The sequence below is a fragment of the Falco naumanni genome, chromosome 3 (assembly GCF_017639655.2).
Source record: "Falco naumanni isolate bFalNau1 chromosome 3, bFalNau1.pat, whole genome shotgun sequence".
Lineage (NCBI taxonomy): Eukaryota > Metazoa > Chordata > Aves > Falconiformes > Falconidae > Falco > Falco naumanni.
In genome coordinates this window covers 108,979,573-109,003,066 of record NC_054056.1, presented here as the reverse complement: position 1 = coordinate 109,003,066, position 23,494 = coordinate 108,979,573, and the positions used below count along the sequence as shown (strand labels likewise).

The 23,494-nt window shown below is 51.8% G+C and overlaps 2 protein-coding genes across 4 annotated transcripts; one reads left to right on the top strand and one right to left on the bottom strand.

Annotated features, from left to right (window-relative positions):
• Positions 1 to 299: 299 nt before the first annotated feature.
• Positions 300 to 14,186, top strand: LOC121085206 (ubiquitin carboxyl-terminal hydrolase CYLD-like). Its single transcript, XM_040587640.1, has 15 exons — positions 300 to 388; positions 2,997 to 3,462; positions 3,542 to 3,823; positions 4,040 to 4,109; positions 4,937 to 5,157; positions 5,593 to 5,746; positions 7,130 to 7,268; positions 7,903 to 8,013; positions 9,462 to 9,553; positions 10,643 to 10,709; positions 11,787 to 11,919; positions 12,229 to 12,337; positions 12,538 to 12,656; positions 13,128 to 13,347; positions 13,804 to 14,186. Exons 2-15 carry the CDS (start codon positions 3,007 to 3,009, stop codon positions 13,986 to 13,988), a joined length of 2,358 nt encoding a protein of 785 aa, XP_040443574.1. The 5' UTR covers positions 300 to 388; positions 2,997 to 3,006; the 3' UTR covers positions 13,989 to 14,186.
• Positions 14,187 to 16,910: 2,724 nt separating this feature from the next.
• Positions 16,911 to 23,382, bottom strand: NAPRT (nicotinate phosphoribosyltransferase). 3 transcript variants are annotated; one of them, XR_005826966.1, is made up of 14 exons: positions 23,166 to 23,381; positions 22,508 to 22,635; positions 22,314 to 22,396; positions 21,970 to 22,100; positions 21,778 to 21,893; positions 21,474 to 21,667; positions 21,126 to 21,266; positions 20,857 to 20,941; positions 20,486 to 20,566; positions 19,103 to 19,205; positions 18,818 to 18,975; positions 18,455 to 18,562; positions 18,141 to 18,280; positions 16,911 to 18,071 (listed from the first exon to the last, which is right to left on the bottom strand). XR_005826966.1 is itself a non-coding variant. In XM_040587518.1 (13 exons), exons 1-13 carry the CDS (start codon positions 23,350 to 23,352, stop codon positions 18,221 to 18,223), a joined length of 1,575 nt encoding a protein of 524 aa, XP_040443452.1. In that variant the 5' UTR covers positions 23,353 to 23,381; the 3' UTR covers positions 16,911 to 18,220. The 3 variants fall into 3 exon arrangements, 2 of the variants coding, with proteins under 2 accessions (XP_040443452.1, XP_040443454.1); XM_040587518.1 differs by having other exon boundaries at positions 16,911 to 18,280; XM_040587520.1 differs by lacking the exons at positions 16,911 to 18,071; positions 18,141 to 18,280; positions 18,818 to 18,975 and having other exon boundaries at positions 18,458 to 18,562; positions 23,166 to 23,382.
• Positions 23,383 to 23,494: the final 112 nt, after the last annotated feature.

Here is a 23,494-nt window from a genome sequence, read left to right as displayed (position 1 = left end):
ACAGGGCTCTGGGGACACACAGCTATAGTGACACAGGACTCTGAGAACAGACAGCCGTGAGGACACAGCGCTCCGGGGCCGCACACGGGGCTCTGGAGCCACCGAGCCCACGCAGCCCCGCTGCCGCCGGCGGGGACGCTCCGGCCCCTCATGGGCCCCACAGGGTGCGGGGCGAGAGAGAGGCGAGTCCCGCCCCTCGGCGGTTCGGTTCCGCCCACTCTCTTCTTGATTGGCTTCCTGCCTCTTGCCCTCTCTCCAATTGGCTGAGCCAGCCGGCGGCTGCGGGGCGTGGCGGGCGTGCCATCGCCGCTCTGGGCCGCGCTCCCCGCGGCTCTGTGGTGGCGTCGGCTGACGCGGAAGAGCGGGGCCGGGCCGGCGGCGGGAGACGGTGAGAGCGGGGGGCTGGGGGGGGGCAGCGCCGGGATTCCCCCCCCCCCCCCCCCGCCTCGGCCATGGCCCCACAGCGGGGCATTTCCCCAGGCCCGGTGGGGCCCTCGCAGCCCCCCGCCGGGCCCGCCCTGTGGGCGCCACGCCGCCTGCCGCCCCTTCTCTCGCTACCTCAGGGACAGAGCCCTGGAGGGCCTTCCTCTAGCCCAGCCTCAAATCGCTGCTTTTGTGCCGCTTTATTTTTCATTATCTGGCGCTTTCCAGGTTCCCCTCAGCGTAATCCATCAGGTTTCAGCGCTGATTGAAACATCACAAGCCCAAATATTGCACACTGGTCACGGTGTGCTTTTATTTCTGTTAACCTGGGAGGGAATTGCACATATTTTGTTGTTAGAGATTATTTATTCTTGGTTTTGATGAAGAAAACAGTTTACTCTTGGTTATTTATGAGGAGAACAGTTTGTTTCTGGGTTTGATGAGGAAAACGCTTTATTTTATGAGGAAAACGGTTTTATTCTGGTTTTCCTTTTCCCCCAGTGTTTGAAGCACAGTGAAGTTTATTATAGTCCTTGTGGGGAGAGAACTTTAAAAAAAAAAAAAAAAAAGTAAAATAAAACCAAGGTCCTGAAAGCGGAAGATTGAATAGGGGGAGATAGTACATGGAATGTTATTTTTTTTAATTCTGTCCTTTAAAAATCACAGAACTTCAAGCCTTTGCTCTGCCAGCAGAATTATAAAATGTCAGCAGCAAGTTGTGTGGATGGGCACTAAGGGAACTGCTGCATGCTGTGGGATCACTGCCACTGCCAGCTGTCACCTCCCAAGCTGCTCATTGCGAAGCAGGGTGCCTTACCCTGGTAGGGCTGCTCCTGTGTGCCCCCATAGTGCCCCATGACTTTGAGGTGGTCATCCTCGAGTGATGGTGATCTATTGGCAGGAGTCCCTCAGTACAAAGAAGGAGCATGAGCGTGGTTTGTACCACCATGACAGCGCCCTGCCTCAGTGCTGCATGTTGAGTTCTTGAAAACGCTGATTATACACATTAAATTAGCCATGCTGGCAGACCCAAGTGGATGGTACTTGAGGAGACCCATGGATTTCTGTGGGGTTATTCAATTTTGAGACCAGACCTTCAGCCTCAGCAAAGGAGCGTTGCCCAAAAGCAGTACAGCAGCATTTAGATCAGATCTCCAAGCTATCTTCCCGCCTGCTAAGGTTAACAACTAAAATTGAAAGGGAGACAGCTCCTGTAGGAAGCTGCCACAATGAGCCCAAACAGAAGGAAAGCCCCAAGATTTAATCAGGCATCATGTGATTTCTTTTTTCCCTAACACAAGCAGTGATTTATCTTTTCATGATACTTTTTTTAAAAAAAAGTTTTCTTGATACTAATTTCCAGTGAAGTCCTCAGTAACACTGCCCTCCTTGCTGAGCTCTGTGCAGCCTTTCTCTTCAAAACTCTGCCTACGTTTTCCTCCCAACCCACCCGTTTATTCTTGTGAGCAGCTGCATTTGTGCTTCCTGCTGCAATGCCCCAAGTGTGTTTCTACTTCCCTTAATTGCATCTGCTCAGTTCCTTCTCTCTCCACTCCCAAGTTTTAAGAAACTTCTACCAGGTAGCCCACAGTGGAGGCATCTTTCTTAATTTCCTCCATGGCCTAGAAACAGGCATGTCTCCTTATTTTCTCTGTATTGGCCAGGTTGGGCCAAATGGTGCTGTCTACCTGCAGGTAGAAGTTTCTATACTCAGCCTTTTTTTTTAAATGCTCTAACAAAAAGTCTGGATTCTGGCTGTGCAGGGTATCATCAAAAGTGAGATGGGGAGGGGTAAAATGTACGAGAATTTAACTAGAATTTAAGTGCAGAAATGTACCTCTGATTCCAGATGTTTGAATTTCTTTTAATATACTGGTTTTCAAAGATGGTGGTTTTTAATGCCTCAACATAGCAATGCGGTGCTGTGCTTTGCATATGTTGTGAATCTTCGTGTGCTTTAACACAATATCCAAGAGTTCTAGTTGCAGACTAGAACTTCCTTTTTAGAGATTTTTTAAAAGGCAGAGTTTAGCCTTTCCCTCACTCCTGCAACTAAGTATGAAAAGAAGGTAGAATTTAATGAGGCCATTGCTGTGCGGTGTTGTAGGGAACAGGACAGGTGAGGAGATGCTGCTCTGTGCAGCTTCTTACTGGGAGGGTTTAGTCAAGAAGGCAGAGCTGGACTCTTCCATGGATGCACAGTGAGAGGACAGGAGGCAATGAGGACAAGCAGGAACATCAGAAGTCTTGATTAGATGGAATTTCTTCTTTTTCACCTTTTTCACCTTTTGCTTTTTTCACCCTTGCCATGAGAGTGATCAAACACTGGAAAAAGGGACCAGGGAGGCTGTGGGCTCTCTGTGGTTGGAGATGCCCAAAACTCAACTGGGTGAGGATTTGAGCAACCTGCTTTGAGTGCAGGGTTGGGCTTGAGATGTCTTCCAACCTGAATTCTTCTGACATCCTGCAATAACATAGAATCATTTAGATTGGAAAAGATACTTAAGATCAAGTCCAACCATTAACCTGCATGTGTCTTCACCGCTGTGACTCCTCCTTTTCTCACAACTCAGGGGAACGACGATGACCAGCATCCTGTCTTCAGCAGGGGATGGAAACTGCTATTACATCCTAACAGAAGACTGTGCCTATGGCAGCAAGTACTTCCAAGCTGGGAACATGTGTTTCTGCAGTGAGAGAAGTTACCTGCGTAACTTCTCCGATGACAGGCCCCCGGCTTGCTTCTTAAAAGTCATCATGTTGGATGACAGCTCCACTGTCACGATAAATATAGAAATCCTTCAGCCTGTGCGCAAGGAGACTGCTGTCTTCCTCCTGGCCATCAGTAGCCACAATGAACGCTTGAACTACTTCTTGGAGAGGCTGAGCCTTGAAGCAGCTCTGCGGGCCGTGCCAGGCCAAAAAGTGATGGTAGAGGTTGACCAGCAATATTTCCCTGGTATCATCCGCTACATTGGAAGCATTTACAAAAACATTTCAGCTGTGCTATCTCCAGTCTTCTTCGGGGTGGAGTTACAGGTAAAGTCACCAAGAAAATAAGTTTTATATTTTCCCTTAATGTTTGTGTATGTAATGTGCCTGTTTGGCATGTTTTCAGAGTGAAGGAGAAAACAGAGGGCGCAGTGATGGATCTTACCACGGTACTGAGTATTTCAAGTGTAAGCGGAACTGCGGGATCTTCCTGCCGTTTAGCAAAGTCCAGTTTATTTCCACGCCAGACAATGACTATGCGAAACAGAAGCCAAAACCAGACACAGAAGAGATGGTTCCTGTGAAAGTGGGAGATGCAGTTAGCTTCTACGTGGACCAAGTCCTCACAAAAGGAATAGCGATGGCAGTTTACAGGGAGGGAACCCAGTGGTTCATTACAGTTTGTCCGGTAAGAGCAGCCTTGCTGCCTTTTCTTGGTTTTGTGGGATTATTTTTTTTTGTTTGTTAAATTGTGTTATAGTGGGACATTAAAGAAAAGTGGAAGGACTGTCCAAAGGGGACGTAAGGTTAAAACTTTCCAGGCCTCTTTGAAAAATTGGTTCCTGTTTCAGGAATGCCCTATGCCTGATAAAGTATTTAGCTGATAGATTTTCTCTCCTTTCAGGAAGAAGAAGGAACAACTGACATTTTCAGAGAGATCCCTATGGACTCTGTTGTGAAGGAGAGCTTGCAAAGTAGGTTATCATCAGAAGTGTCTGCCCTGTGTACTACTTTCCTGGGGATTTAGCATTTATGTCTTCTCTGCAGGCTACTGATGAGCTGAAAGTCCAACAAAAGCTTCCGCTAGTCCCAGCTACGTTGATCAGGAGGCAGGGAAGGTCTGTAGAACAGTGTTAAGTTCTGGACTAAATTCTTTGCATTAGGCAACTAAAGCTGAGTCTATCCATTTGTCAGGAAAAGGAAGAGAATCTGATTGCAGTGCAGAAGTATTTCCTAGGGGAGAAGGCACCACTGGTTAAAGAGTCTTTAATTTAGTTGTAGAAAGTGGAGCAGGAGCGTCATCCTGATGACAGACAAACTCAGAAAGGCACAGATGCCAGCAGCGATGGTGTGAGTCATTGGACAAGACAAGAAAACAGTGGAATATCTCAGTTGCCATCAGCAGACACCGTGCAGTTGGCAGGCTGAGGGAAGCCATCATTAAACCATTCACTTGATTCATCTCACTAAAGGCAGAAAAATAATTAGGAAATAACTCCCCTGCTGCTGTTTAGTGGTCTGAAATGGCTCTGTGAAGGGCTGTGTTAGCTCTAGGGCCAGCAAGAGGCTGGAGTATGCAACCTTGAGTGGGGAAACAAGGAGCAGGATCATCCCCACTCAGCCTGTTAGACCAGCTTGGCCATATCACTGGGAATTATACCTTGTGTCTCTGGTGCTCAGCTTCATGATTGTCTGCGTGGTCTATAATTTCAAAATAGACCTGGTATTAGAGGACATTGAGAGGGGTCTCTCATTAGGTGTTGATTTCCTACCTAACCTGATGTTTTGTATTGCCCACTAGGTTTATTTTCACCATTCGAGTCTGACATGGGCTTGCAGCACCCAAACCAAATGAAACGAGAGAGAAGCGAAAGTGGGGAGGAGTGTGAAAGTGGGAATTCATCCCTGGAGGTGAACTCTATGGTCCAGATCACCTTGGACAAGGGAAATCAGGTTTCAGGAATCATCCGCTGGTTGGGCTACCTGCCCCAAATTAAGCACAAAATGGCAGGAGTTGAACTGGTAAGAAGTAAAATATTTCCTGCTGCGAGATTGTGTATCAGAACGGGCAGGTCTTGGTCGCTCTTCTAAGACCTTCAGCAGGTGGCTGTATATCACACAGCCTGACCTGGGCCTCTGATGTGTCACAGTGCGAACTGTGAGGGCAAGCACACAATTGTGCCCTCCCTTAGGCTGGGGAGGAGAGCTTGTGGAGTGATTATGAGGGCTGGGTTTGCTCTCTTCTAGAGCAGCATTACTGGAATGTGGGATGGAATAATCATGAATCCTACAAGCAGCATCAATAGGTTGGGGACATAACCAGAATAAATGAAAACAGTCAACAAAATGGGACCAGACTTGTACACAGCTCTTAAGATATTAAATGGCCATTTGGGGGATTGCACCTCATTTGTGGAAAGCCTTCTCTCATGTTATTCCTCAATGCTCTTTTCCCAGGATGAAGATAAAGGGGTCACTGCTGGCGAATGGCTGGGCAAATACTACTTCCACTGCGCTCCAAAGCGCGGACTCTTCGTCAAGCTGCAGTCCTGCCAGCCTGACGTCCGCTTCCAGTGTTCACACAACAGTGACTTGAGTCTCACAGGTTATAGTAAGTTCTCCAGGGAGAGAGGAGACGGGGCTGTGCTGGGACAAGGCGTGCTGTGGAGAAGCCTCATGCAAAGTCTCTTAATCAGCGGTTTAATAGTCTTCACTTCCTTTGGGTGTTGCAAAAGATGTCAGTTTTAAGGAGGCTGAGGTTGCCATGATGGTATTTATAGGGAATGCCCCACAAGTGTGAGAGTTGTTAAGTGATTTGTTACAGGGATAACAGACTAGGGCATTGAATATGGGACAATGTGTTGTGTGTGACTCTAAAAACAAGGCCTCAGTGGCATGGATGTGTTGGTGAAAGGGAAGCTGTCAGGAAACATTGTGGGGGTAACAGAGGAGAGAAGTTCAGAGCAACAGCCTTTGCAAGGCATTGTGAAGGCTGCAAGCAAGACAGGGCTTCTCTCCCTGTGTTTTTCAGGGCAGAAGAAAAAGTCTTGTAAAATTGAGACCTGAATATGGGCAAGCGTTCTAGCTATAGGGCCTGGCCTAGCTACTGTATGTTAAACGTAGATGGCACGCGTGGCTCTGGAGAATTGGAGCGGGTAGCTAAGGCCTATGGCCAAGATGCTGGGTGTAACAGTGTTACACCTGGGGACTGAGAAATAAGAGGGAGCTTGAAAAGGGAGGGAGGATTGAATCAATATGAGCATAGAACTTCATGTGATGGTAAGACGTTCACAGGAAGATGCAGGGAAGAACAGGCTAGTATTTTCAGTTGAACAGGAAGAAATTGTTCACGAGCAGAAAAGACAGTGTGAACTAGCCATTTAGAAACAGTAAACAAGATCACTGCAAACAAGAAGACAAGATTCCTGTAGGGACTATCCAAAAACTGGGAGTAGAGACAGGGAAGAATGTCTTTAAGGATGTGCTGAAGAGAGGAAGTTGAATTACAAGGGGAGAATGCTGAAGAGATCAGAAAAGACCAGACTGAGAAAGCTACCTTTGAAGCTTAAGGAGACCACAGGCCAGGAAGATGAGGCTATTAAAGTGCAGTTGCCTGTTTGTACTTTTGCTGACTGCTGGGGTCACATGTCTTTCAACAGAGAGATCCCAAGCTTTCATATAACATAGCACCAGCTCATTTGTAGCTCTTTTTGTCTTCATTATACTTGGCGTAACAATGGCAGAGGCAGCGTGGATTGCTAGGCCATGCCTCTGGTGAAAAAGAGAGGGTTTGGTTTTGTCTCCCGTTTCCAGTAATGAATTAGTAAAAAGAGAAGTCTTCATCTGAGCATGGTTGAATCCCAGCAGGAGCAACACAGAAGGGTGTGGTGCTGAGTTCTGAGCGGAGCAGACCTCTGGGGCATTGGGGAAGGGCCGAATGGACTCAGATGAGGTGAGAAGCTAAAGAGAGCTGCTTCTGTTTCTTCTCTTGCAGGAGGGCAAGAAGTTCTTCCACAGGCTTCAGAGAGTTTTCCTCCCCTCCGGAATGAGGCAGCGGTGCGTGTCCTGCTAGGGCGGATGAAGGGGATCCAAGGGCATTGTAATTCTTGCTATATGGATGCAGCCCTCTTCAGGTATGCTCAGATGGTACCATTTCATTAAAGGAGTGCTTTTCTAATTGGGTGGAGCCCTAAGCTGTAGCACTTCCTTGGACTTTCAAGGTGGCTGGAAATTTAGCTGGTATAAATTTCCTGTGTGGGGATGCAGCTGTGATGCTTGCTGCTTTTTGATCTCCTTCCTAATGTGGTAGATTCTTAGGCCCTGAAGTACCCCTCATGAGTACCTAAGGTACCCACGTGTCTGTCATGCAGGGCAGTGAGAGATTGTAGTTTTCTGAACTTGGACCATGCTGACTCTGTCACTGGAGGTACTGTCTGGAAACATTTCAAAGAAACTGCCCAGAAGGTCCCAGCTTCACTGGGCAGCACTGCTTGGAGAGGAAAAGATTCAGTGGTGCCCCCCATGAGTAGTTTTGGCTGCAAAGTGTGAGATTTCATTCTCTCTCAGCTGTTTCCTTGCTTACTACCAGTGTTCATTAAATCAGATGTGGTTTATCTCACTGTGGAGATGTGCTGTCATGCACCTTTCTGTAATTGTATGCATGGACTGTTGAAAATAACAGCCATCGATTGTCACCAGGCACAACAATTTGGTTCTAACTATTGCTGGAAATCCATCAGACTTAAACCTATCACATTCTTTTCACAGCCTCTTCTCCTGTACGTCCGTGCTGGACTCCATGCTCTTCAAGCCCTTCCCACTATGTGACAGGAACGTCCAGAGCATTCTGCGGGATGAGATTGTTAATCCCCTCCGAAAGTGAGTATAGTATGTGGGAACCCTGGAAGTAATCCATCTGCCTTCGTACCTTCTCTGCTGCCCTGCCACATGGTACCTACCACTAAGGGAAAGGGTTACCTGGAGGGTTTCTCCTTAAAGCCACATCCAAACATTTTCATATAGGGTTCCTCTTCCAGTTGTTCCTTTCCCTGGGTTGTAGGGCTGTTGTAACTCCTGCTGCATGTGCATGAATATCTCTTGCTTAGAAGGAAGCCCAGTGAGCTGCACCTTTCAGTGAAAGGAAGAAAGGGGGTTCCTGGGGTTTAGAACATGGCTGGGAGGAACTCTGGAGCAGGTGAAGTAGTGGCACTTCTTCATCAGCAGTTAGTCCCAAAGGCAGTATGCAATATCAGGCTGCATGACGGTAGATCATGGTGTGAGAGCTAAATCTTCTGGAATTTGTATCAAAGATGCCAGGTTCTTTCCTCATCCTCCCTAGAGAGGTGTGGAAGAGAGGGATGGAGAGCTGACTGAACATAAGACATTAGCATCTTGTGTGTTTAAGGTGGGGCTTTGAGTGAGCTGCTCTAGTGGGAGGTGTGTCCCTGCCCAGGGTAGGGGGGTTGGAACTAGATGATATTTAAGGTCCCTTCCAACCCAAACCATTTTATGATTCTATGATCTTCCTTGAGCACCAGTGTCCTGGCACTGGCTGCAGAAATACAACCCTGGGACATTCTGTGATGCTGAGATCTGATAGAGAGCAGCCCCGCAGAGAAGGACTTGGGGATGAAAAATTTGGCACGAGCTGGCAATGCGTGCTCACAGCCCAGAAATCCAGCCGGATCCTGGGCTGCATCCTGAGCAGCATGGCCAGCAGGTAGAGGTAGGGGATTCTGCCCCTCTGCTCTGCTGTGGTGAAGAGCCCCTCCCAGAGCACTGCACCCAGCTCAGGGGTCCCCAGCACAAGACAGACCTGTTGGAGCGGGGCGGGAAAGGGACGCAGAAAGGGTCCAAGGGCTGGAAGCCCTCTGCTGTGGAAAAAGGTTGGGAGAGCTGGAGAGGTTCAGCCTGGAGAAGAGAAGGCTCCAGAGAGACCTTACTGCAGCCTTTCGGCTTAAAGAGGGCTTATAAGAAGGATGGGGACAGACTCTTTAGCAGGGCCTGTAGTGACAGGACAAGGGGTGATGGCTTTAAAGTAAAAGAGGGTAGGTTTAGATTGGACATAAGGAAGAAATTTTTTCACTGAGGGTGGTGAGACACTGGCACAGGTTGCCCAGAGAAGCTGTGGATGCCCCATCCCTGGCAGTGTTGAAGGCCAGGTTGGACGGGGCTCTGAGCAACCTGGTCTGGTGGAAGGTGTCCCAGCCCATGGCAGGGAGGTTGGACTAGATGACCTTCAAAGTATCCCTTCCAACTCAAACCATTTGATGATTTTATTACTTAAATACGCTAGAGAGATCATCTGAGCTGCTTCTTGTTTCTAGGACTGGCTTTGTCAGAGCTAGGAGTGTGATGCACCTTAGGGAGCAGCTAACTGAAAAGGGCCGGTGTTCAAGCTTTACCAACGCTGAGAAAGGTAATGTGGCCTGGGGCCTTCTCTGGGGCCTTCCCCACACTGCTTTGCTGCGTGCTGTCTCGTCCAAGCACCAGGCTGACAATTTAATTGTATGCTTCTTTCAGGCATCTGCATTAATATGCCTGCTGTGCTGTTTGTTTATGCAAAAATGCACATGTAAAGTAGTTTGGGCTTTTAAAACTCTACAGGCTTTTCAGCTGAAATTGTCCTGAAGTCTGATGGAAAGATAGGAAGTGCTGGGTCTCTACCTTATGGCAGCTGTTGCTGCGAGGGGAGAGGAAGATCTGTGTGAATCAAATTTAAATAAGGGAAATTTCCTTGATCTTTATACCTTGAGTTATACCCTGATAAGTCCATCCCTGATGTCCCTGCTAGAATCCAGCTTGATTCATCATTTTGGCAAGATCAACTTGTCTTTGAGTTCTGGTGAGTTATTTGAGATTTGTCAGATTCTGTAGTCTGGCTAAAATTAAACAGCAAACACCCACAGCTGAAGCCCACCAATCTCTGGTTGCAATCACCACATTCTCATCCATGGACAGCAAGGCCCCGTGTAGTTTACAAGGAAATGGATTACACCAATGCCAAGCATCACTGCAACAGCCTCTGAGTACCTGAGTAGTAAACAAGTGGCATTGATTCTTCCAGAAACAGCAGGTAACTTGTCAGCGGACAGCACTTGTGTCTTGTACTATTGTGTATTAGCTTTAGCCAGGATGGTTTAACTACTGTTCAGTTTTTTGAATTTTCATAGCTGTCCTCGATTTCACTTTTGAGTTAATGCTTTTGGTGTTAGCGGTAACTGTCTGTTAAAGTCCCTGAGGTAGTGTTACTGTGATGGCCTGGCTTGTTGGAGTGCAATATCTGAAGGCTGCTTTGCTTTTTTCATGCTCATGCTAGGATTTATCCATTAACCAAGTGCTCTCAGCTTTTAGCTTGACTTGTCCCCATATCTAGAGTAAAAGAGGAGATTCCAGGTTCATGAAATGGTGGTTCATTTTTATTGGGCAGGTTTTCCCTTCTGGATGCAGTGGGGCAAGGCAGTGTTCCTGGTGTGGTGTGACCTATGTTTTTTCTCTCACCTTCCAGATCCTGAGGAGTTCCTTAATCTCATAATGCATCAGATCCTGGGAATAGAGCCACTGTTGAAGCTGCAGTAAGTTTCCATATCTAAGCCATACAATTTACCCAGTCCAGGCTCATTAGTTATTCACTGCACAATCACCAGGTGTTACTTGAACCTTTTCATCCAGCCTTTGGAGGCACAGCTCAGTGAGTTGTGTGTAGCTTCTCTCTGCTGCCCATTAACTGCTGCCTGTGACTTTGCTTGTTGTGATCTTGTCCCAGGTGACATATCCAGGAAGACACTTCTAAGCTCTTCCTGAAGGTGCCGCCTTCAGAAAATTGTGATAAACCCCTTGTGTCATCCTCAGGCAGAGCCAACAGTGGTTTGAGAAACAAGTGTCCAACTTCCATGCGCAGCCAGCAGTATCTGACAGCCTTTGCGTGCATTTGGGATATGTCCAGACTGTCAAGCTGGCTCAGGTCCTGCAGCCTTTCAAACAGGCAGTCCATGGATGCAGTTCCAGTTTTTCAGGACTCTACAAAGAGGATGAGAGGCTAAAGGAAGCCAAAAATAACTGTGCTGTTCAGCAGCGTAGAAGGAGATTGTTTGGTTTCTGTGCTCCTTTGTTGAGATGTCAGTCAAGCTGTAGATTGTGGAGTACTTGGAAAGGCTGAGCACAAAGACAACTGTACTGCAGCTCCTCTGCACAGGGTCATCTGAAAGAAATCCTTTCTCTGCTAGCTCAGGGATGTAGGGGTTGTGGGAGACACAACTCACCTTTTGAATGCACCGAGTTTTGCTCTGTGGCTTTTTCAAGAGACCTTTCATCTCAGAAGGAGTTTGCTGATTGTGCCGTGGTGCAGTTGATTTAAAAAATACTGAAGTGTCTTTTAATAGTTACATCAACGAGGGGCAACTGAGTTTTGCTTATAGGAGCAGGATGTGATGCTATGGAGGGATAATGAGGCTGAAGATGGTACTTGTATTCTCTTCCCATGGCATGTATTCAGTATTTCTGGAAGGAAAAAGTGTTTCATGTCAGTGTTGCACCAAGCAGCCCTTGGTGCCTTGGGCCCAGAATCTCTTGCAGAATAAAACCAGTATGTCCTCTGGGAGCTCAGATGTTTGTGGCACCACGTAAACAAGCCCCGTGACCAATCCTTGCAGGTCAGGAGGCCAGAAGGAGCAGGACTGTTACTGTTACCAGATATTTATGGACAAACAGGAGGATCTGGTGGTTCCCGATGTGCAGCAGTTAGTGGAACACTCCTTCCTGTCCTCTGATCTGAAGCTAGTGGAGGTGAGCCCAGCTACCTTCTGCCTACGCTGCTATCTGCTGCCTCTTTCTTGCTTCCTCCAATGTACCTGTGCCTGCCAATGAGTCTGCAGTGGGTCTAGTATATATCCAACACTGCAAAGAAGCAGGATACAGTCACAAGAGAGAGGTCTCAGGGAATCTGAGCGTGACCTGGGAAGAGGGCTCTGCTTTCCCTGTTTTGTCTTGTGAATAACCGGAGCATAAAGTTTTTACTCCCAGCAGCATTACAGACAGAAGTCTCTGGGGCTTGTCTCTTCTGGCAGGGTGACTCATTTACGTTTCTTTTCCCAGATCCCATCTTGCTTCATTATCCAAATGCCACGTTTTGGGAAGGAATATAAAATGTTCAGCAAAATTATTCCTTCCCTGGAACTGGATATAACAGATCTGCTGCTTGACAGTAAGTTGTTGGGCAGTAGTAAAGCTGCTGACTGGGACTGTGAGCAACCAGGTGACAAAACTTGCCTCTTTGGGTTGTGAGCAGATAAGGTGGGATCATGGTGTGATTCTTCTTCCTTGAACACCAGTTGTGGCAGGGCAAGTTGGATTTCAGGTGAGATCTGGAAAAGACACATCCTCTCACCCCTTTTGCCCTTGCAGGTCCCAGGGAGTGCTGTGTGTGTGGCAACGTTGCCACCCTGGAGTGTGCAGAATGTTTCAAAGACAAAGTATTTGCAGCTGTGGGCCTGAAGCAGTTCTGCAGCTCCTGCTCCAGACAGGTATTCCTCTTCTTTGGCTGCTCACAAAATCTGCCTTGGTGGCTGACAGCAGATTGAACCCCCTCAAAACACCCTGTTCAGGTTGGGTACAGAGGGGCCCCTTCCTGACTATCTGTCCCACTGCCTGCATCAGCTGCATGAGCAGGGTTAGGTGCCACACATTATTGAACCCTCTGCTTACACAGAGCCTAAGTAAGCACTGATCCTGCACAGACTGAGTGCTGAGCCCTCCACGCTGTCTCACCAGGAGCGTTCCTACAGCTCTCTGGCCTGGTTTGGAGCATGGCAGGCTCTCATCGCGGCAGCTTGTTGCCAGCTCATTGACACAATGCCATTACCTGGCACATGGGGACAATGGGAGTCAAATCCATGGGGAATAAACTGGGGGTCTGACCCCTGCACACTCCTTTTTCTGGCAGGCCAGCTTCAGTTCTGCCCACTCAGCAGTGCTGCCCCATCATATCTCCTCAGGTTCACTCCCACTACCGACGCAAAATGCACAAGCCAACTGGGCTGCACATCCCAGAAGAGTTTCACAGTCGGAGCCCTTGGGGCAGCCAGCAGGTCCCTCGTGAGAAGATGGAGCTCTTCGCAGTGCTCTGCATTGAGACCAGTCATTATGTCTCCTTTGTGAAATATGGCCCTGAGAACGAACACTGGATGTTCTTCGACAGCATGGCTGACAGGCATGGTGAGGACATGAGGTGGTGGGCTTTGAGCTTTGATTGCAGCTGGGCGCTGCATGGTGGGCAGCTGTGAGGTTCTGCAGCACTTGTCATGTAGGTGCTGGCCATTCTACCTTTTCTTCTGAAGCCCCCTACATGATTTAGGCTCTCTCTGGACCCTGCTTCCAACAGTGACCATTTAAGTAGACCCCAGAGAAGAGTATGGCCAGCCCAAGCACATGTGAGTTCCTCCCAGTGCTTTCATCCTCTGGCTGTGTTCAAACAAGGGACTTGTCAAGCCAGCTGGGACTGGCTGCTGTGTGGGCGAGGACCGTTCTCCTGTCCTTCCCCACTTTGTTGTTGGCCTCCAGATCTCTCAGCTAAGGCATGACATTACTGTTGAGTGTGATAATATCTGCTTGAGCTCTAGGTACTCATCCTCTGGTACCTGGTTTGGACTTCTCTCCTCTTTTCTGGGTTAGGTGACGAAAATGGCTTCAACATTCCCACAGTAACGCTGTGCCCTGAAATTGCCAAATACCTGGACTTGTCACTGGCCGCACTGGCCCTGGAGCAACCTCGGGACATGGATGGAGTGGCCAAGCGCCTCTTCTGCGATGCCTACATGTACATGTACCAGAGCAAGAAGATGGCACTTTACAAATGACGCTGCCTTTGGCTGGTGCCGCAGAACTGTGAGTTGTCAGAAATGTGAGCTTGGATCAACCTTGCAGCTCGTAACTGGTGAAAGCAGCTGAGTCTGGGTGCACCGAGCTTGCACTTCTGCCTCTTCTTACCTCTTCCAGTGTCTGGTATCAAGCTGTCCATGTTGGCCTGTCTGGGTTTGTTAAATCCTGTACCTGGACTTACTGAGTGATAGTTTGTACTTCGGCAGACCTGGACTCTGATTACTTACACTCAAATTCATTCTTACTTCCTACCTTCCATTTCCACCCTCCTTCCTCCCCAGGCACTCTGCAGCGCTGCCCTACCTCAGCATCCTCCCCAACATCCTGTTCTCCCTGTGTCATGGTTTAACCCTGGCTGGCAACCAAGCACCACACAGCCACTTGCTCACCCCCCTCACCCAGAGGGATGGGGAGAATTGGAAAGGAATGTACACCTCACGGGTTGAGATAAGAACAATTTAATAGGGAAAGCAAAAGCCGCACACACAAGCAAAGCAAAGCAAGGAATTCACTCACCACTCCCCATGGGCAGGCAGGTGCTCGGCCATCCCCAGGACAGCAGGGCTCCGTCACACATAACAGTTACTCGGGAAGACAAGTGTCCCCCCTTCCTTCTTCTTCCTTCAGTGTATATACTGAGCATGATACCATATGGTATGGAATACCTCTTTGGGCAGTTGGGGTCACCTGTCCTGGCTGTGTCCCCTTCCAATTTCCTGTGCCCCCCCCCCAGCCCTCTCGCTGGCAGGGCCCAGGAAACAGAAAACTCCTTGATTTAGTACAAACATCACCCAGCAATGACTAAAAACATCAGTGTCCTGTCAGTATTGTTCTCACACCAAATCCAAAACGCAGCACTGTGCCAGCTGCTAAGAAGAAAATGAACTCCATCCCAGCTGAAACCAGGACACCTTGCCAGCCCTTCCCTCCAAGGCTGAGGACCACTCTTTGATCAAAATACGAGCAATTATCCTCAGGTTTGCAAAAAGCACAAGAAAACCACAGCCTTGCCCTGCCTGAAGATATTCTCACGTGGGCTTGTGGAGTGAGAAAACCAGGTGTGAGCTGCGCTGGTGTGGTTAAATGGATCAGGACGAAGGGTTTTCTTGAGGTCTGGGATATGACCCCACACCTAAAGCTGGGTCCTTGAATTGTCTGCACTTCTTTTACCCAGCACTAATACTCTGGTACTTTTACCCACCATCACTTATTTTCAACCATGGGATTAATTGGATGCTTTTGGCTGCAAATATGCTTTAAAAAATATGTATTTCTGTAAGAACAAAACTGGAAGAAAGATGGAGCAGAGGAACAGCATGTGAGCTCATTATGCTGCTTCTTTTTTTGCGAAGTCTGCACAATTGCTACATGACTGGGTGTTCTAACCTCACTTCTAGCACTTCCTGTCCAAACTTCTGAGATGTGTGCCAAAGACCAATAACAGAATTCCAAGAGCAGAAACATTAAAAATGGGCACTCTTGGATTTTTCTGCCATGACTGCAGTAAGGTTTAAGGTCCGTGGGTGGGATCTGGTATTCCTGAAGCTAAATAAATTTGCAAAGTAGAGGTTCTTTGCCATTAGGCACATGCTGTCAGGGCAGTGGGAAGTCAGTGTTATGAACTGGGTTGCCCAGATCCAGATTGCACCAAAACCTTGAGGAATGCATCCAGAAGCCCCAGATGTGGTGCTTTCATCTCACTCCTCCTCCTTTTTTCCTCTTTAATGCAGGGTACCCTCATTGTAATACACAGCCTCTAGCTTTGTATCGGACCTGTTGGCTTGGGCCATGCGATACCTGCGGGTTTTTTGCTGACAGCAGGGTTGTGATGCTAAGTAGGACCTCAATAGCATGATGGCTTTCGGGTGTGTCCCTTGTTTCTGTATGTGGTGGCTACAAAGGGTGGCTGGCGCGTAACGAACCCAGATTGTTAATAGAGAGTTAATGTCAATTCAGCTTCCAAATGTCCTTGCTATTTGGCCCAAATAGAGTTGACTGTGAGGCAGCAATGTGTCCTGGTGGTGCAGAAGGTGAACAATGTGCTGGGCTGCATTCAAAGTGTCAGCAGCCCAAGGCAGGGGAACATTCCCCTCTGCTCAGCACTGATAAGGCCACACACAGCTAGAGCACTGGATCCAGTTTTGAGCTCCCCAGTACAAAAGAGATGGAGAGAGTCCAGTGAAGGGCCATGAAGATGATGAAGGGACTGGAGCATCTCTCCTATGGGGAAAGGCTGAGAGCTGGGACTGTTCAGGCTGGAAGAGCAGGCTCAAGGGGTTCTCATCAATATAAATACCTGAAGGGATGGTACAAATAACACAGCCAGGATCTTTTCTGTGATACCCAGTAACAAGACCAGGGGCCCTGGGCACAAACTGAAACACAGAAAGTTCCCTCAACGTCAAAAAACTCTTCTTCACTGTGAGGATGACAAGTGCTGGCATAGGTTCTCAAAGATGTGGTGGAGTCTCCATCCTTGGAGATACTCAGAATGGTCCTGGGCAAAGCCAAAGCACCGGTGGTTGAAGAGTCTGTCTGGGGCAGGATAGTGGCAGATCTGGCAACAGATCATCCTGCGGATGGGTTTACCCTGCTCCTGCTTGTGAACTGACTTACTGACCTCTCTGGCTCATCCTCTGAGGCCATGGAGAAGGCCAAGGGGCTGGAAAGTGCTGCTGTCTCACTACTTAAAAGTTGCTTTTCATTCCACCTTCTAAGAACTCAGGACAGGCTCTACTTGGGTGTGCTGGGGACTGGGCTCTTATATCTGGGGCTTCTGCTCTAAAAATGTAAGTTTTCTCTTAAAATGCTGAATGTGATACAGTGCCCGCAGCTGGAACATTGCAACAGGGAGCTCCAACCTGTTGTGTTTTTTTAGAAACGAGACAATCAGGCCATGCTGGGTTAAGCTCTTTTAATTTACTTCCCCTGCTCCGCATCAACATATGCTGCAAAGACCTAAACCACAGCTGTTCCTGGGAAGGTGTGCACAGATGTATCTTGCTGGGGATTGCCCTCTTGCTCTCCCTCACTGTACTTTTCTGATAGGTGGCTCAGTTCTGGGTCTGTACATTTTACAAGCTGAGAGGAAAGGATTTACTATCTTCCCATGACAGATTTGGGCAGGATTAGAGAAAATATGCATGTCCTGGAGAAGAAGCAGTCTGTGCATTTCTTTTTTCCCATTCCTTGCAACAACTTTCCTTGACCCTGTTTTGATAAAGCCTTCATAGCCATTGCCTGGGCATGAGACCTACCCCCAGTGGACCTATAAAGGGGACTTCACCACAATTAGAGCCACAGGATGCCATATGGCACCTGCTGGGGCCACCTCCAGATGCTCTCAGGGGTCAGCACTTGCTTTTTCTTTCCAGCTTTATTCAGTCATAAACTGTGAAGTGAAGGACATTGCATTAAACATTCAAGCTGAAGGCAGCAGGTATTTTGAAGGACCAGGGCAGCCACGCGGTGTGGCCATAGCCATAGTGGGTAAAGGCCTTTATTTTGCTTTTTTGCTTAGGATGAAGCTAATTGCAGGGATTAGTACCATGTTTCCTCCATGAACATCAGGTTAGAGAGTGCAGGCGTCTACCTGGAGCCAGCCTCCATGCCCCAAGGACTGCATACAAAATGGAAAGGGATGAAATGTGGCCACAGAGCCAAAGCCTAGAATAGGAAGGGCAAAGTATGTCTGCCATGGATGTCCCACAGGACATGGGTTAAGGGACGGGATGGCCCTTTCCATGACAGGACCCCTTCTTGTGCACTGAAGACTTGGTCCCTAGTGCCACCAAGGAGCTTCAGCATGTGCTGCCACCACAGAAGGTGTAGGGCTGGCAGGGCCATGGAGGCAGGCAGCACCACCACAGCAGAAGGTTGCAGGGCCACCAAGGCAGGCAGCACCATCATGGCAGAAAGTGCAAGGCTGGCAAGGCCACCGAGATGCGCAGGGAAGGACCATTGCTTGCAGAGGATACAGGGGCAGCTGCCTTCCAGCTCTGCTTGCCCCATCCCTCTGTCCCCAGCTCTGCTGCTGGGACCCCAGGGTGCTCTTCCAGTTCCTGCAGGGTCCTCAGATTAGTACCACACAGCAGCAACATCATTAGAGCCATTAATTCCCAGTTAGTCACCTGGTCTTTGGAACAGCACAGAGGAAGAGCTGGCCCCTGGCAGGGGCTGTGCCCAGCACAGGGGGGTGAGACGGGACCCCTCACTGACTGGCCTGCTGCAGCTCAGCGAGGAGGTGGTGCAGCCTCTCCGTCACAGCCACCTGGCACAGGAGCAAGAGGGGACAGTGGGCACGCGCTCCCCAGGGGAGACTGCAGCCCCATATCCACACACTGCTGCAGCTCCGTGGTAAAGCCACACTGGCTTTGGCCAGGCACCGGGGCCGGGCATGGTTCCTGGGTGTGCACCGATGGTGCCTGGCAAGCAGCAGACATACCGGGTAGGGCTGTGGCTCGTGAAGCTGGCGGTGAGCGGGACTGAGCAGGCTGAGGGACACCTGTGCGTGGCTCCTCACCTCCTGCAGGCTGGGCAGCAGCTCACACATCTGCAGGGATGAAGGTGCACGACTGTATCCATATGGGGAGCCAGCTACCTAGCCCCAGCCCCCAAATGAGCCAGCTCCGGGCTGGATTCTGATGCCAGAGTTGTTGGGGCAGGGAACATCTCAAGAGGCAAGAAAACACTGGGGTTTAACCCTTTGATCTTGACATTACTGCCAAGACACCCCCAACCCTGGCTTGGCCCTTCACCCAATGTGGGAGAGGACACCCCAGCACCAGAAGGCAGAGCTGCCCCTGACCTGACCATCTCTGAAGTACGTGCGATGGAGGGGCTCCACAGTGGTGGGCATGACCTTGCTTGTCTCACCAAGCTGCCCCAGGACCCGGATCGCCAGCTCCTGCCCCGCCTTAGGTGAGGGCTCCTCCTCCAGGGCCATGAGGTCCATGAAGGGGTGACCTGCAGGGGTGCCAGGTTAGGGGCCAGCAGGTGCACAGGACATTGGCAACAAGGTTATGCAGCAGGACAGGGTGGGGGAATGCAGGTCAACAGGGCAGCACCATGGCAAGGGTCTCCCACAACTCACCAGCAGTGTCATAGAGCCGATAGATTGTCTTAGCCCCTGGGATCGTCATCTTCTCCTCATCTTCTGTGAGCTTCAGGCATGGGGAGCCATTTACCTCCACCAGCTGCAGGAGAAGGAGGTTAAGGAGATGGGCACCTTATTTTTGTCATGTGCACCAGCTCATGCCAGTGCTGAAGACCGTGCTGAGCTTTCTGTCCTCTATGTGTCCCCATATGCTGGGGAGGCCACTGATATAAACCAGCTGAATAAATGATAAAAAAAAAAATCCCTCAAACCACCCCAAAGTTGGACATCCTGCCTCCTCCTGCCAGCCAGCTTCTTACAGTGGTCTCATTAACATTATTTCCAAGAAGGACACAGATGGTGGGACTGAGTGCCCCCCTCAGCAAGTTTGCAGATGACACAAGATGAGTGGTGCAGGTTATTCCCTCAAGGCACAAGGTGCCATCCAGAGGGACCTTCGATGGCCTGGAGAAATGGGCCCATGTGAACAGCATGGAGTTCAAGAAAGCCAAGTGCAAGGTGCTGCATCTGGGTCAGAGCAATCCTTAGCATCAATACTGGATTGAGAGCAGCCCTGCAGAGATGGACTTGGGGACCATGGTGGGCAAAGAACAGGACACGAGCCAGCAATGTGTGCTTGCAGCCCTGAAAGCCAGTCATCTCCTGGGCTGCACCCCAAGCAGCGTGGCTGGCAGGGCAAGGGAGGGGATTCTGCCCCTCTGCTCCGCTCTGGGGAGACCCCCCGGAGCACTGCGCCCAGCTCGGGGGTCCCCAGCACAAGCCAGGCAGGGACCTGCTGGAGCGGGGCCGGGGGAGGGACACGGAGCTGGTCCGAGGGCTGGAAGCCCTCTGCTGCGGGGAAAGGCTGGGAGAGCTGGGGGGGCTCAGCCCGGAGCAGAGGAGGCTGCGGGGAGACCTGGCTGCGGCCACTCAGTGCCTACAGGGGCTGTAGGAAGGTGGGGACGGGCTTTTTAGCAGGGCCTGGGGCGACAGGACCTGGGGGGCGGCTTTGAACTGAAAGGGGGAGATGTAGGGTGGACACAAGGAAGAAATTTGTTACGCTGAGGGCAGTGAGGCACTGGCATGGGCTGCCCAGAGCAGCTGTGGGTGCCCCATCCCTGGCAGTGCTCAAGGTCAGGCTGGACGGGGCTTTGAGTAACCTGATTGAGTGGCAGGTGTCACTGCCCATGGCAGGGGGGTGGGCTAGATTACTTTTAAAGGTCCCTTCCAACCCAAACCATTGTGTAATGCCTTGCAGCATCATCCCTTAGGGCTGGACATCCCTTTGCTGCTCAGCCCCAGCTGCGCAAAGCCTGGGAGAAGCCAGGGAGCTCCATGCCCCACAAGCCAAGCAGGGCAGAGAGCAGCTGCCACCACTACCTTGTAAACACAGCCCAGCGATGGCTGCAGGGGACATGTCACCAGGTTTGTCCCAACGCCGATCATGTCAATCTCGCTCCCCTGGTACAGCAGAGAAGACAGTGGCCATCAACAGAGCAGCCCTGCCACTGTTTTTTATGCCCGTGCCAAAACCAGAGTTACGGGGCAGGTCAGAGGATGCTCTGCCTGAAGGTGCATTATGTCTACCTGTCCCATCAAAAATCCATTTTTTTCCCAGCCTGGAAACTTATCAGTTCTCATCCAGGACGAAAGGCCCAGGGGACTCTCATGTCCACCCCACACACCCCTAAACCTCAGCGGCGCCAGCCACAGACAAGGTGACATCTCAGCCTCTACAGCAGCTACCTCACCTCCCGGATGAACTCCTCCAGGCTCTGCTCACTGATGTCATTGCTGACGGCGATGGGGATGGTCTCAAACCAGGGCACCTGGAAGCTGGCGAGGGGCAGGGGAGTGACCAAGGGAGAGGGCACAGGATTTGGGGGAGGACCCATGACTCAGCTCGCAGCACCCCTCCGAGCCAGGAGGGCTCCCGCCCTGATAGGAGGAGGTGCTGGGTGCCCAAGGTGGGGAAGCCGGGGACCTGTGGCAGTCAACCCAGGCTCAGTGGGGGACTCACTGAGCACCGCAGGCTTGGAGCACTTGGCGGATCTCCTTGGACTGCTGGGCCAGGTCCCCACTGTCCAGACGCACTCCGATGGCCCGGTACCCCAGTTGGTGCAGCGCCAGCGCCACGGCACAGAAGTTTGGCAAGCCACTCCTGGTATGGGCAAGGAGAGGGTTAGTGTCCCTTCCTTGGTGCGACAGCGACCCAGGGCGGGTCCAAGCCCCGTATCAGGCAACAGTGGAGCATGGGAGTGCTGTCAGGTAGAAACATCCCTGCTTCAAGGCCACCAAGCAAAGAGGGACACATCTGTCCCCTCTGCCATGGTGGCAAAACCACCCTGGGGGGACCTGGCATTCTCACCTCCTGACACAGTATGTGTCCAGCAACCCCTGGAAGTCATGCGGGAAGGTGATGGCGTAGGACACGAAGGCAGCCAGCTCACCCCTATTCACCTTCTCAGGGGGAGTCTGCAGCAGTTCACACACACGCTGCAGCCACAACTTGGCCAGGGCTGGGAGATCCACTGGTTCTCCTCCTGCCAATGGCAGCAGCTCCTGCCCGAGGTACATGGGCTTTGAACAACCCGCGGCATCCTCCATGGCAGCAGGAGCACGGCCACAGTCAGAGCAAACCACCCCCATCCCCTGCCCACAGCGCCCCTCACCCGGGGCTGCACCTCCTCCAGTGAGGTGAAGGACATGATGAAGGAGTGGGCGATTGTGCCGTGCACTGGGATGCCGTAGAGCTTCCCTGCCAGGACGTTGCTGGTGCAGTCAAAACCTGCAAGGGATGGAGGGGACACACACAGGTGACGGTGCAGCCGTGGTGCCGCAGGGCACCACCGGGCAGCACTCACCCCCAATGTAGGAGTACTTGGAGGCCGAAAGGGCACCGTCTGGCCCCTGAGCGCGACGGAGCCCAATCTCCATCAGCTTCATGTCTGGGCCAGCAAGGAGTCGGAAGCGGGCAGCATTCGTGGCCACCAGGCTAGGGGAGGAAGGGACAGGTCACACCAAGGCAGGCTGAGCACAGAGCCAGCACACAGCTAAGGGGCAGGGGGGTCTCCGGGACCCTCTCTGCTTGACTGCAGCTGGTATGTAGGGACATGGCAGGGACCGCCACAGGACTCAGAAGGTTTGGCACAGTGGAGGTAGATGTGGTCCCCACCAGCTGAGGGACCACAGCAGGATCTGTCCCCACCTGGCATAGCTGACCAGGCACAGCAGCGTGGTCTCCAGCAACTGCACCACCAGCAGTGGCCCCTTCACCTGCAGGAACGGGACCTGCAGGGACAGCCAGGCGGTGTGACATCCCCGTTTCCCCTGCCCAGGGACATGGGAGCTGACAGCCCCGCAGCCCCTCCAAAGCAGGGGAGGGTACCGAGCATGTCCCACCCTGGCAAAGACGACGGAGCCCTCTGGCACAGCAGAGAGGGTCACCTCCGAGGCATCCAGAGTGGCCAAATAATCGAAGAAGGCATCTTCCGTGGTGCTGGGCAGGACGGAGCGCAGGTAGGCGACATCTGCAGAGGCAGAGCTCAGTGGGCACTGGGATGGGTGGTCCCTGGAGCCACGGTCCTGTGACACAGGTCGGGCTGGAGGGACCAAGTCTCCCACGGTGGGGATGGGTGACAGCTTGCAGGCAGGGGGCACCTCGCAGCACCCCACACCGGGTACCCCAGCCCTGGGAGGGTGCCGTGGCCCTCCAGGTCCGCTCTAAGGGACGGCCCGTGGGAGCACTGTGCTCCTGGAGGGTGCCCCCGTGTGCCCCAAGGGCTGTCCCCGTGCACCCCTCTCCGCGTCCCCCTGAAGAGTTAGAGGTGCCCCTGTCCCCACGAGCTGTCCCCGTTCCCCACAGCTTCCCCCGAGGGGTTCCCCAATCACCCAGAGCACCGGCTGTGCCCCCCCCTCCAGGTCCCCGGGGGAAGGGTGCCCTTGTCCCATAAACCCCGCCCCCCCCCTCCGGCTGTCCCTGCGCCCCCCCGCAGCCCCCCCCAGCCCCCCGCTGAAGGGCTCCCGGGGGTCCTCCGCCTCCCGCCCCGTCCCCACCTACCGGCGGCGGAGAAGCGGAAGGCGCGGAGGCAGCGCAGCCCCTCGGCCAGGCCGGCGCCCAGCGCGAAGGCCCCGCGGAAGGGCCCGCGGCGGAAGAAGAGCTCGGCGGCGGCGGGGGCGCGGTGCCGCCCGGCCCGCCAGTGCCCGTAGGCCATGGTGAGCTGGTACAGGTCGGTCAGCGGCGCCATGGCCCGGCCGCGCCGCCGCGGGGCAGCCTGGGAGCGGGAGGGGCACGGACACGGGGCGGGCGGGGCGGGACACGGCGGGGAGCTGGGGCACGGGGCACCGGGAGGGACTGCGCGGGTGCGGGGGGTGGCGGCACACGGGGAC

What these genes read in the sequence shown, in the direction of transcription:
- NAPRT (XM_040587518.1), bottom strand. Translation starts at nt 23,352, where the DNA reads ATGGCGCCGCTGACCGACCTGTACCAGCTCACCATGGCCTACGGGCAC. An exon ending in GCTCCGTCGTCTTTGCCAGG is followed by an intron (nt 22,397 to 22,507) that starts GTGGGACATGCT and finishes CTGTCCCTGCAG; the next exon opens with GTCCCGTTCCTGCAGGTGAA. An exon ending in TGCCTGGTCAGCTATGCCAG is followed by an intron (nt 22,101 to 22,313) that starts GTGGGGACAGAT and finishes TTCCTCCCCTAG; the next exon opens with CCTGGTGGCCACGAATGCTG.
- LOC121085206 (XM_040587640.1), top strand. Translation starts at nt 3,007, where the DNA reads ATGACCAGCATCCTGTCTTCAGCAGGGGATGGAAACTGCTATTACATC. An exon ending in GAGCCACTGTTGAAGCTGCA is followed by an intron (nt 10,710 to 11,786) that starts GTAAGTTTCCAT and finishes CAATCCTTGCAG; the next exon opens with GTCAGGAGGCCAGAAGGAGC. An exon ending in AACAGATCTGCTGCTTGACA is followed by an intron (nt 12,338 to 12,537) that starts GTAAGTTGTTGG and finishes TTGCCCTTGCAG; the next exon opens with GTCCCAGGGAGTGCTGTGTG.